General features: G+C 47.5%; 1 protein-coding gene and 1 long non-coding RNA gene across 2 annotated transcripts; one reads left to right on the top strand and one right to left on the bottom strand.

The window, feature by feature from the left end:
* Positions 1–505: 505 nt before the first annotated feature.
* On the bottom strand, positions 506–1,684 carry LOC135392467 (uncharacterized). The gene has a single exon (XM_064623176.1). It carries the CDS (start codon positions 1,682–1,684, stop codon positions 506–508), a length of 1,179 nt encoding a protein of 392 aa, XP_064479246.1.
* A 5,864-nt stretch (positions 1,685–7,548) lies between these two features.
* LOC135393225 (uncharacterized) lies at positions 7,549–11,417 on the top strand. The gene is made up of 7 exons (XR_010422536.1): positions 7,549–7,832; positions 8,691–8,791; positions 8,902–9,072; positions 9,239–9,368; positions 9,466–9,513; positions 10,924–11,134; positions 11,259–11,417. It is a non-coding gene; the product is annotated as an uncharacterized LOC135393225 (long non-coding RNA).
* Positions 11,418–12,506: the final 1,089 nt, after the last annotated feature.

Genomic DNA, 12,506 nt, shown 5'->3' with positions numbered 1-12,506 from the left:
CTTACACAAGTGCTTCTCCCTGATACATGGAAATTTCACAAAGCAGTCCATGTTCACGGCACGGTGAGCTACTGCTGAGGACGAATGCGACTCCGATTAATCTCTGGACGAGGAATCTTCTGCTGCTGCGAACACACTTTCCAGCACGCTAACGCACGAACCAGTGTTCCGTGTGAGCGACAGTTCTCGAATGCGAAATTCCAGCCCACTCATGTTCAAGAGGCTCGACATTCTCGGCGTAGAAATTCGTCACAAATGCCCACTGCCATTTTCGTTTTCGCCGGATTAGCGCCCGGAAGTGCGCGTATTACATGCGTCCTCGACAGATGGCGCGGGGTCATGCAATTGTTGACAGACTGCCCGGTTTCCCACTAGGTCCCTGGACATGCAATTATGGAAAATTCGATTACAGAAAAACTACAGCGATTTCATAGGGGTTCTTTGATATTTGAACTTTTGATGGTTCAAGCTTTTCGCTGAACGTAAAGTTTCGATAGGTTTACATTCACTTTTCGGTCTTTTTAAGAAAATCTGCTCTTCTGGCAGCGATAAGTGCGCCCAGTAGCTCTAGTCTTGGGAGTGTCAATTTCTTCAGAGGAGCCACTCGGGTCTTGGCGAAAAGTAGGTTGACCTGTGTATTGCCAGCACTGTCCTCGACACGCAGGTAGGCGGATGCTCCATAGGCTAGTGGGCTGGAGTCTGCGAATACGTGTAGCTGTAGAGTGTTCGCGCCATCCAGATCTCGTTGTAAGCGACTGTCGATCGAGATACTGAGCAGATCAAGCAGCTCCGAACGCCAGGCGCACCATTCTTGACGTAGGTCAACCGGTAGTTGTTCATCCCAGTTGATGCTTATCTCCCAGAGTCGCTGTAACAGTAGTTTTGCTCTTATTGTAAACGGCGCGATGAGCCCTAGTGGATCGAACACCCTCGAAGCAGCCTGCAGCACGAAGCGTTTGGTGTTGTGTGACGGGTGCAGAGCGTCCAGGATGTTGTTACCCGTGAACGTCAAAGTGTCGCTTTTTCTGTCCCAAGTGATACCAAGAACTCTTGTCACCTCTTCAGCCGTCATCGCTCGATGTGTTTGTGGCATCTCCGAAAACTGGTCATCGAAGTAGTTTTGCAGGTCAGTCGAGTTCGATGCCCATTTTTTCAGTTTCATTCCAGCTGCGCTCATTGTCCTGCTCGTCGCGTCGACGATGCTCCTCGCCTCCTCAGGTGTAGATGCGCCGGTGAGAAGATCGTCCACGTAGAATGCGCTGGCAATTGTTTTGGCGATCTCCTGGTGCGGTCCCTGGATGCTGCTGAGATGGTGATGGAGAGTAGCTCCTAGCAGGAACGGACATGCTTTGGTGCCGAATGGCACCCTGGTCATCCTCCATTCTTCAACATCAGGGAGTGGCTGACCTCCTTCTGGAGAGCGCGAGAACCAGAGGAAGCGCAGAGCGTTACGGTCCTGCTGGTTGACAGAAACCTGGAGGAAGGCCTTCTTAATGCCGGCTATGACTGCCACGTTGTACATGTGGAAACGCAATAGGATGGGGACCAGGTCCGTGTTCAGTTTAGGTCCCCTTTCCAAACAGTCATTGAACGACAGTTCCCCAGGCGCATGAGAAGACGCGTCGAACAGTACTCTCACGCTCGTGGACTTTGAATCCGGTCGAACAACGGCTCGGTGAGGCATGTAATATGTCCGGTCGTCCTCATACGTTTCGACCGGAACCCTTTTGGCATGTCCTTGTCCAGGTAGCTGCGGATAGCTCGATCGTATTAATCGAGAGCTCTCTCCTTCTCCAAGCGACGAACGAGTCCTACCAGTCGGCTCTGGGCCTCGCGGTTGTCATGAAGATGACATTCAGCGGACTTCCAAGGCAGTGCAACGACGTATCGCCCGTCTTGCATTGTGACATTTTGCCGGAAGTCATCTCATACATGGTCGTCGATTTCACGACTGCTTTTGGAGTCGTCGATATTGCCGATGCTTTCCAACTCCCAAAGGTGCGAAGCGAGGTGGCTGTTTCATCCTGTAGGTAGACTCCCGCCTTCGACACGCAAATCAGAGCATTCGAGTCTGATGAGCCGCTATAGGCAGACGTGAGACCTTGGAAAGTCCAGCCTAGGCTTGTCTCGATGGCGACGAGTCCGCTGGTGGATGCGCTGCGTCTAATTTTTCCAGTGGTGAGCTCCCAGAGTTGATCGCAACCCAACAGCAGAGAAACCCCGAACTCGGCAGGTATGTCGGGGAACAACAGCTCGTCGGCTATGTAGCCATCTTCCGCACGTATGGATCGAACGAGCTTATGTTCCACAGGAGTGTGACAAATGTCACGACAGATGAAAGGCACGGTGACAGCTTGCACAGTAAATTCTGTTGGTTCGAACTGACCCCGTAACTGGACTTCCACTACATTGCATCGCTGTCGTTGTGGGGTGGAGGTAGTACTGCCGAAAGTGTTAAGGCTCACCGTTATGTTGCAAAGCACGTCGAGGCGAAGTTTGTCGGCCACATCTTCTCGGATAAAGGCTTGCTGACTGCATCCATCAATTACTCCACGGACGTACGCGCATTTCTTGTCGCCCGTGACCCAGGCGCGGAAAGTTTGCAGTATAGCACGGTGTTACTCTCCGCAGCGGTGTCTTCAGCTGCCAGCATAGTAGCTGTCGCACAGTCAGCGTTTTTCTTATAGGTCGTCCAGGATGGGTCGAACATCGCCACTGCATGCCTCCCACCACATTTCGGACAACGCATTTTTCCTCGGCATTTTTTAGCACTGTGACCTCGTTTAGTACACCGAAAACAGCGTCTATCATCAGCCAGCCTCTTCTTCCGCAGATCCATGGGAAGTGGTCCAGTACAGTTCTTCGTTGTATGCGCAGAATCCGAACAAAAGAGGCAGCCATACTTAGGAACTGAGGCGCTGTGGAGTACCGCGGCCGAAGACGTACTGCGGTGGTTGAAGCCCTGTCGTTTCTTGGCCGCTATGGAAGGTTTTTTTTCTATCTGGAGCCAATCCGCTGCGTTCTCGACTTTCTACCTTGATCCGAAAGAAACGAAGTATATTGTTTAGTTCTCTCGTGGCCTCGGATGTGGCGTGCGTCGATGCGTCCGAAGCGCCATGCGTTGAGGTCGATTCGGAGCTGTCCTCGTCCTGCTGTTTGCGATTTGCAGAGCGATGGTATTCCACTACAATGTCCGTTGGGAGTGACGACAATAAGATTTCAGAGAGCATAACAGAATAGTTCGCGCTGGAAACTCCCAGGGATCGGAGACCACGGACGTTCATCTGTACGTTGTCGTATAGCTTACGTAGTCCATATATATCATCTGCTGATGTAGCAGCCGATAGGTTGCGGAGCTTAGACAGGTATTGTTTTTCTATCCGCCCGCGGTCACCAAAATGCTGTGAAAGGATTTCCACCGCGTCGTCGTAAGATGCCTCCGACGTCTGCAAGCCGGCGATAGCTCTAGCTGCTGGACCATGCAGTAGCGAACGGAGATAGTGGAACTTTTCGATCTTGCTTAGCCCCTCGTTGTCGCGAACAGTTGTTCTGAACTGTTCCCAGAGCCCTTGCCAATCAGAGAGGTCTCCACGAAATTGTTGTAGGCTAAGCTTAAGACGTTTCACTCCAGGACGTGGGGCATGCGGCGTTCTTGATACGTCTGTCTGTACGTTAGAAAGCTGCGGTGGAGACGGCGACGTCTGAGATTGCGAAAGTCTCCAACGCAGGTTGGCAATCGTTTCCGTCGCTCTGTCTTCATAGTCCATCACAGTGACGTACTCGCTTTCGAGTTCCTCCTCTCGCACATGCGGTTCTATCTCTTTGTTGAGAGTAGTCAAGTCACTGTGGCTTACTGTGAGTCGTTCCAGTAGGCTGCTGATCTCATCCAATCTGGTAGACCCATCGTGCAGCGCGGCCGTGGCGTCGTTGATGAGCTTCGTTGTTTGTGTACGACGGCTGGCACATTTCACTTTCAGGCGATCCATGTTCGTTGCATTCACGTAGGACTGTCGACGCAGTTCACAGTTAGAGTTCCAACTTCCCGGGTTTCGGCAGCAAAATGTAGCAGAAATTAGGAAAAAGTAGCACAAATTGAAGATCTCCCTCTCTACAAGTTAAAACGTTCGATGGGTTCGGCTGAAAACTCGAAGAAAGAAAGCGACGAGGCAGTCAGTTCGAGAACAAAAATGCAACTAACTCTATTTACAGAGAAACCCGGGGAAAAAAGCGGGAAAGCGGGAATGGAGAAAAGACACTGCTCTCTGTCGGCTCAGGTTACAGCCGGGGAGGAGCGTCGTCGCAGCTCACAGTGGGGTTCGGTGAAAAAGGAGCGTCCACTCCACATTCATGGCCTTTTGGCCATCTGCACTTATTTTCTCAACACTATTATACGCCTAGCGACGCACAGGTTGGTCACCACGGCAACCCGCACGCGCACGCATCCGCGCGTATTGGAACGTGGTAGTGTGCACCAGGCTTAACACTCTAGTCCAAAATAAGTGACACATTGGTTGTCAACTACAAGTTCACTCACAATATGTGTTGGAGCACGCCGTGCGCGACGTTTTTCTCTTGTTGCATGCGGGGGTACCTCCGCTCGCGTCAGCAACGGTGCTTGTCGGGTGCTCGCGTGCAAAAATCGCTCCATGCGAGTCAACCTTAGGTGTTTACAACCTCTCTTATGAAAACTTGCACGCCTGTCTAGGAAGGCTGGCTGATTTGAGCTATGGCACACACAGCAATATAGCCGCCAAAGAGGGGTTTAGAGGTGATTAGACTCTGCTCTCTACCTTTTCCCATTCACCTTGATGGTAAAGCAAAAGTGGGAGATGGCAGCCACGTGGAGAGGAGTATATGCACGTTCTTCGTTCATGCACCTTTCACAGTTTTCGTACGTATCAATAACCCTGCGTCAAGTTAACGGACGGGCACACGACGCGAAATGTCTGTACCAGACCTCCCACACCAGCGACTTTGCCAAACTGGTTAAAGCATCTGCTTGTTGGTCGCAGCCAAGGTGGTGTTGAAACAATTTTGTTCACTTCCTGAATTGTTTTACAATTCTTGTTAAACATCCGCAGTGTTCATCAGCAATGCATAATCACAGAAAAGTAATAGCGTACAATACAAGAATTTGACGAAGAAGCAATCCCAAAAAAGTAAAAAACATGTAATGGACCTTTAGATGACATCCACGCTCCGATCCAGTTCCCATTTCGGATTCCCAGTTTATACGTCAGTACTCAATACAACAGGAATCCTGTCACACGACGCTCGTCATCATTTCAGGGCGACAAGCAGGTTATGAGGGACCAATTCAATTGGCGCCGACTTAAGTGCGCTTGGGACCTTAATCTCCCAGTCGACAAAACCGAGATCGCAGTCGTTGAGTGCAAAGCAAGAAAAACGTCGCTGGGAATCATTACTCAGGGTAGCTTACGCTTCGGGTTTATTTAGCTAAGGCCATTGAGTTGACAGTGATAGTGTGTACGCGTCAACGTTTGAGATAACGTAAATAGCTAAACCTCAAGGTTGACGATCGCCGAATAAATGGGAGGCTGGTCGACCAAAAAGGCCTATCGCGTCAGTTGGGAAGATTCCTTTATTGTACAGCACTGCGCTCGGTTTGAGACTGGAATAGTTGATGCGGCGCTGTCGGAATTAGCAGTAAATGCATCGCGTCAACATTGGCATTAAAGAAATTTTCGTCCGCACAGTTGTTCTATCCACAGTATGGACAGCTGTTGCAGACCACACTCAACTGGGCGGGTAGAACCCAATGCAGATTTAAGGCCGTTCTCACCAACGCGGTTCACCGTTTGAACCAAGACTAACGTTCCGTAGACGCTGCGTCAACTACTAACTTCGTTTCACCAAGCTCCGTCAAGCTAACGGAGGTTAAATCAGACGCACGATTTGAACCTCCGAAATTCGTCGGTTGACCTGGTCGTCAAATATGGCGGCGCTCATTTTTCACGATGGATATACCAGAGCGGCTGGCTGTAAGAAGTGAAAACGCGACTAAAAATAACGTATTCAATTCACCTGTGTCTGTGTGACGTCAATGTGTGTCAATTCACCTATGTGACGGAAAGCTCACCGTGATGTGTCGGTCGTCTGTGGTTTCCACGTGGAGGCAGGCCACGGGTAAATACTCCCACGTATCGTCTTTGGGGCGACCACACGCAACAACAACAACAGGCAACGAAGGGTCGAACGACGGGCTGGGGCCCGCGACACATCGCGCTACGTGGCAAGCGATCGTTCTGGAAGCATCTGCTCCTTCGCTCACATGAATCTCAAGTACGGGCCGACGACCTTGGAGAGGCTTCTGTATTTCCTTCTCCCCACCGACGCTCGCTTTCTGCAATGTTCCCCTGTTGAAAAAACCAGTAAGATTTCAACTGGAAATGTTACTGGTCAGACCGGAAATGCCACTGGTCACACTGGAAATGCCACTGGTCACACTGGAAAAGACTGGATATCGGACTGGCAATACTGGAAACCAGTTGATACTGGTCACTGGATACACTGGATTTTCACTGGATACACTGGAAACCAGTGTACACTGGTCACTGGCAGTACTGGATTTTCACTGGATACACTGGAAACCAGTGTACACTGGTCACTGGCAGTACTGGATTTTCACTGGATACACTGGAAACCAGTGTACACTGGTCACTGGCAGTACTGGAGTTTCACTGGATACTGACTGTACTGGATTTTAACGGGGTACACTGGAAACCAGTCTACCGCACTGGAGTTTCACTGGGACAAGTGAAACTGGCGCTAGATATACTATAATCCAGTGTACACTGATTACAGATCATAGTCCCACTGGAGTAGTGTCCTATAGAGATCAGAGATGTGTTAGTTTTACTCATAACCTTCAAAAAGTAATTAGTCGCGTCACTTCTTTATAATGCATAACGCTAAATCGTTACTTTTGTACAGTATGCAGTTACTGGGTATTAGTCATTACATTGTCTTCAAGTTGTTAACAGAGTTACATTAGCCGTCAAGAATATAATGGCATTATACATTACACGCTGTACGCACACTTGGGTCTCGAAAACATAATGAATTACGCGCTGCCTCATTTTTGCAACGCATTACCGGTAATGCGCTACTTCAAACATGATATTACATGGTTAATCAATTATGCGCTAGTTGCAATCAATCCAAGTAAGTCGCCCTGATATGGAAGCTATGTGGATTTCTGAATCTTTGACGTCGAGACGTCAGTTTATCAACGCCAGCTCATTTCTTCGCTCCGATTTTATGTCGGCACAGTTCACATAGAATGCGGCCCAGGATGCATATTCCCCACGGCGTCAGTCGTGACGTTGCCCACTTCTGTGAAGTCGACAACAGCGAGCTCTTTCACCATCATCACCACCGTCGCTCAATTAAAAAACAAAACAAAAAACAAAACGAAAACACTTGCTGGATTATCGAAACTCAAGGCATTCGTGATATTTCGTTATTCAACCGAATTTGTCGGCTTAATAACATAAAAACCAGCAGTGTTGAAAATTCAAGTCATTAAAGTCACCAAATCGTCGCTTGTTTCGGTTTCAAACCGCTGCGTCTAGCAACCATGAAGAAAGAGCACAAAGCAGCGTTCAGCGGGCTGCTGGCTTCCTCGTGGTTTCTTGTGTTCAACTCATGTCTATGTTATCGTTGAGTTTAATCGGCAAGATATACTGCATTTCGTGCGTGACATTTGTTGTTGTGTTCGCTATTCGTCTGACGACGCAAAAGCTGTTGTGCCAGTGCCGTGACTACATGCCGTACAACTTGCCGGACCAGCCCGGACTAGGACCATGCTGGTAATGTATTATTTATTCGTTTCGTGTTACTTATTCACGTTAAACTAACACTAAGACGTTGTATTCTCGTCTTTTGTGTTTTTGCGTGCGCTACCACATATCTTCAATGCAGCGGGTGTATCTTCGCAGTATGGGTGCAGGATTCAGTTCCTCCTGCGCTTTGTCTGCATAAATGTGATAGATATTTGTGTAAAAGAATATGGTGTTTCTCGTTGTGTATGTATGAACAGGAATTCGAAAGTAATCTTTCCGTTTCATTACGTTTATGTCGACTACGGTTGTTGCGTCGTTTCACCGTCAGTGCACAAATGGTGTTGCATTGTAGGATCAACAGATCTGGATGTGTATCATGGGTGGGCAGTTGCAAGCAATCAAAAAAGAAGAGCCTGGTAGTGTCCTGCTATGTTTTGAACTATCCATGTTCTAAAGCATTGAGGCTTTGTTGAGTGTGTCTTTGCAGTCTGTTCCAGTCTCAGAATAGTTATTTTCCACCGTATGTGTTGGTTTATCGACAATTTTTATCGCGCTGCCTTTGGCTGCTGAGAGCCATCAATCACTAAAATAATTTTGCTCATTTAGCAAGTGCTAAAGAAGGTCAGAATGAATGAATGACCTTTTTATGCTGGAAATTACATATGTTGACAAATATAAGTCATCACTTGGACAGGTAACAGATGTTTGTTGATTGTTGCTGCACTGACAACAGATAAAACTGTTCCGTTTTGAAATATAGATCATGCTATTACTGCGAACAACCCAGAATCATTTTGTAATGTTTTCTTAATTGATGAGTGCACAGAGTGATTTAGTAGCTAGCTCAACTTTTGAGAAACTCTCACTGACCCTATTTCCTTTCAGAAATTGGTGTCTCATGTCAAGCACACACACAAGAAAAGGCGATGCAGCATTTGCAGCACATCACTTCACGGTATATGTGAAAGCATACTTCGGCAAATAAGGTGAGCAACTATTCAATGTCTGTAACGTTTTAATTATGAGTGTTAATATGAGTTCCCATTAAGAACAATATTCGCATATTACGTGATGAAATTGTCAAACACACGTCTAGGAATGCATCAGAAGGACACCACGGGACGCTTCAGAGTCTGGATGTACCATATGTGATGAAAATCTTGCACCACAGAGGCTGCTCGATGGATGGATGGATTACAACCCTGATGAAGCAGGGAAGTTCAAGGGAACAACAGGTGCACGACACTATCATTGCTGGACAAAATTGGTGAGTACAATATACATTCATTGCGGAAATATGTATCCCTTATGGTTACAGCAGTGCATTTATTGTTAGATAAAAGTCATTATTAGGGACTTAATGAGGCCGAGGGCAGCCACCTCATCTCTGTATTTTTCGTGCCCTTATTTACACTTGGATGTTTGCCTTGCAGAGGTTGAACAGAAAGATGCCGCACAGGGAACGAGCATGTCACTCAAACTGTTTGACCGGAAAACCTGGAGCAAGAGGAAACTTCCGCGCAAGACTACAAAAAAAAGTAGACTTGGAAGTCCATGTATACGGTGTGTTCTCTTTTTTGTTCTTTAGTGCGGTTTGATTATTAGTACTGTATGTTTGTTAGATAATCATTTCTTAAACAACATGTTTCTTCTTTTTTAGGGAGAGCACCTTTGGTGGAAGAGGCTTGTCGGCTGACACTGTTATTTGGTACTTAAATATATTTTATCTATTTATATTACTACACAACAAAATCAGCCAATTTCAGGTATGCAAAGGAAGGACAAGTGCACACCACGCATTCCATCACTTATATTGTGCCCTGGTTCATTTCAAAACCTGCACCGGTTGTCATGCCTCCCTACATGCCATCACACACATTGCGTTCTGTTGTTGACAGTAAGGTTTTATGAATCTTGTTTGCTCATCATGTTGTAGAGGCAGTGAAACCTCCCCAGTACCGACGTTCGTGGGACCAACGCTTTAGTTCGCAAGACAGAGGTGTCCGCATGTGAGAGATACAAGACATTAGGGCCGTTGCTTTACGCCAGGAATTGTACATATAAATAATAGCCTGAAGTGTTGAAAATATCTCGAAGAAGTTTTGAAGAAATCTCGTAAATAAACATGTGCTCTAAATTCATGCGAAATCGAGTGGAAAAACTTCCAGTACGTTAAATGCTCAATTCGGGGAGAAATTGGGCTCAGCTACTCAAAAACTAGCTCTACTGGTTAGGTACAAATGGTTATGTAATTGCTGCCAAACAAGTTAGTGTGCATTCCTACAGATATCTCAGTGAGGGCAATTTGACGGGTAAAAATCGGATTTCACCGTAAAAAGGACACCTTGAATTGGCGGAAGAATCCGGTTAAACCCTGAAACTAATAATTATGCACCTTATGCAAAAAGTTCAAACTAGCCTTGTTAGAGAGAGGCGATAAAGTACCCAAAATGTGACTGCCTTCTCCATGAGGGATATACCATGGTCTGTCCATACCAAGTCACCATGTTAACAGTAATTGTTTTGCTGTAGCTGCTCCTGTGTGCCAAAATCACTTGCCATATGTATTTTTCTGTCATGTGCCATTTATAATTGCTGAACAAACTGGCATGTATCAGTCTCACTGATTGCATTTCGCATTGTACTGTGGATTCCAAAACTTAATTTTGAACCTGCGATATCATGAGTACCCGTGTAAGCTGCCTGTGCCTGCTTCCTGCCTTCACCAACAGAGGGGCACGGATCACTGCAACGTATCATGTCAATATTTCTCGGTCCACATTCAGTTTCTGAGGGTCGAAAAGACTAGGTGCACTTGTGGAGCCTTCATTTACCCTGTTTGGCCGGACTCCAGCATTCGCAGCCAAAACGTCTGGGTGGCGGGCAACAGACATGTACAATACAATATGGGATACAAACAAAACGCAATCATTGTTTGTATCTTGGCTGAAGTACATGGTGTACTGTATTCCAATTGGCAAATTGTATGCATTGCAATAGCTCGTGTTACATCAGCCTCTGAGTCTACGGGCACTTCATGCAACATATTCAAAAGCAACGAAGGATTGTGTGTCCAATATTTTCTTTCGTTGATACTCACTATGTGTACAAATTCCAGATTCACCTTGGGGTTGACAGTTTTGTTCCTGAGAACTTCATGTGCGTACAGCGGGGCAGAATCAACAACAAGTTAGTCAACAATTTGATGCAGCCTTTCTGGACACAAGATGGAACGGCGACTAGTTGCTATTCAGGGCAACCGTAGCAGAGAGCAGGCATTCATGCGCTCGTCACAGGCAACACCAGAGAAGTTGGACTCCATTACATAAGTAAGATCATGCTGCAGTTATTTTATATCATTCAACGAACGGTCAGGTTCTAGCCACAGTCAATTTGCAATTCTGCTTGAAATATTATCGCATATACTGAACATCTCCCACATTTTCGTTTCAGATGGCATGCCACATTGAGGGCCACCAGACTGACCTTGTAAAAGAAGCAAAGCTAGAACTAGTCAGGTGAATCTTTGGAGATTTGGTTTTGGAGATGTTGCCCAGCAAGGCAAAAACAGAAAAGTGACACAATAAAGAAAATAAATCTGGGAATAGTGAATGAGTTCTTATGTATTTCTCGGTCTACACCACGATGCATGCAGATTAGGGCCAGACAAAACTGTTTGTGCCTCTCAGGATACGACACTGCGTGCAGAGCAGGATTTGCAAAAGCCGATGGGCCTGCACCCATGTGACCACACTGGACTCTCCAGTAAGACCAGTGTCCACACTGGACATTCCAGTAAGACCAGTGCCCACACTGGACCGTCCAGTAAGGCCAGTAATACTGGAATTTCCAGTAAGACCAGTGTCCAGACTGGGTTAATAATCCGGTATAACACTGGTTACTGGTTTCCAGTCTGTCCAGTATACTGGTTTTTTCAACAGGGTCGCCGCTGTGCATAAAAGCTTGCGAGCTCCCACTCGGAGCATTATTCCTTTACCTTAGTTCTGTCCACGAGGTACCGCTCTTGTGTTAGCCAGCTAAGAAGCTGAATAAAGTGTTCGCCGATTATTCGCCGTCTCGCTCGCCTGTTTTCATCCGTGACATATCTGGTGGAGGTGCGGGGCAATCCCTGCTCAACGGCCTGGAAGAACAGAAACGACTGAGTCGAAGACAGCGTGGTCTACCTTCGGAATTCAGGCCATCGGGATCCCCAATCTGCAAGACGATGAATACGACAGGCACCATCGACAGCGCGGCACGGCAACAGCTGGGCGCATTCGCGACCCGCCCAACCTCAGCTACCAGCCACGCGCACAAGGAACTCGCAAGACAGACGTACGGCGAACATCAGACTTGAGGCCGCTCTGCTACCACTGTGAAGAAGCCACCAGGGTCTACCGCCGTTTCCCGTACCGACGACTGGGTCTACCCGGATTTTCACCTGACGCCTCCCGCCTTCAGCGCGTAGTCACCCCGCCGCAACTGAAGACTCTCTACGGCAGCAGCCTCCTTCGGATGACTCACGACGCGACCAGTCTCCGAGCTCGACGAACAGCAATACAGACGGCCGCGGCGCCCAAAACCTTACCAGTGACCCGCAAATTGTCATCGACGACCACAAGACAACTGCATTAATCGATAACGGCGCCGACGACAATGTTAAAGACGACGACGTTGGCTACGAGGTTTCGCAGGGTGCAA

This window comes from Ornithodoros turicata, chromosome 4 (genome assembly GCF_037126465.1).
Source record: "Ornithodoros turicata isolate Travis chromosome 4, ASM3712646v1, whole genome shotgun sequence".
In the NCBI taxonomy this organism is placed as follows: Eukaryota; Metazoa; Arthropoda; class Arachnida; order Ixodida; family Argasidae; genus Ornithodoros; species Ornithodoros turicata.
Note: the sequence above shows the minus strand (reverse complement) of the source record. Positions and strands in the feature narration are given on the sequence as shown.

What these genes read in the sequence shown, in the direction of transcription:
- LOC135392467 (XM_064623176.1), bottom strand. Translation starts at nt 1,684, where the DNA reads ATGCCTCACCGAGCCGTTGTTCGACCGGATTCAAAGTCCACGAGCGTG.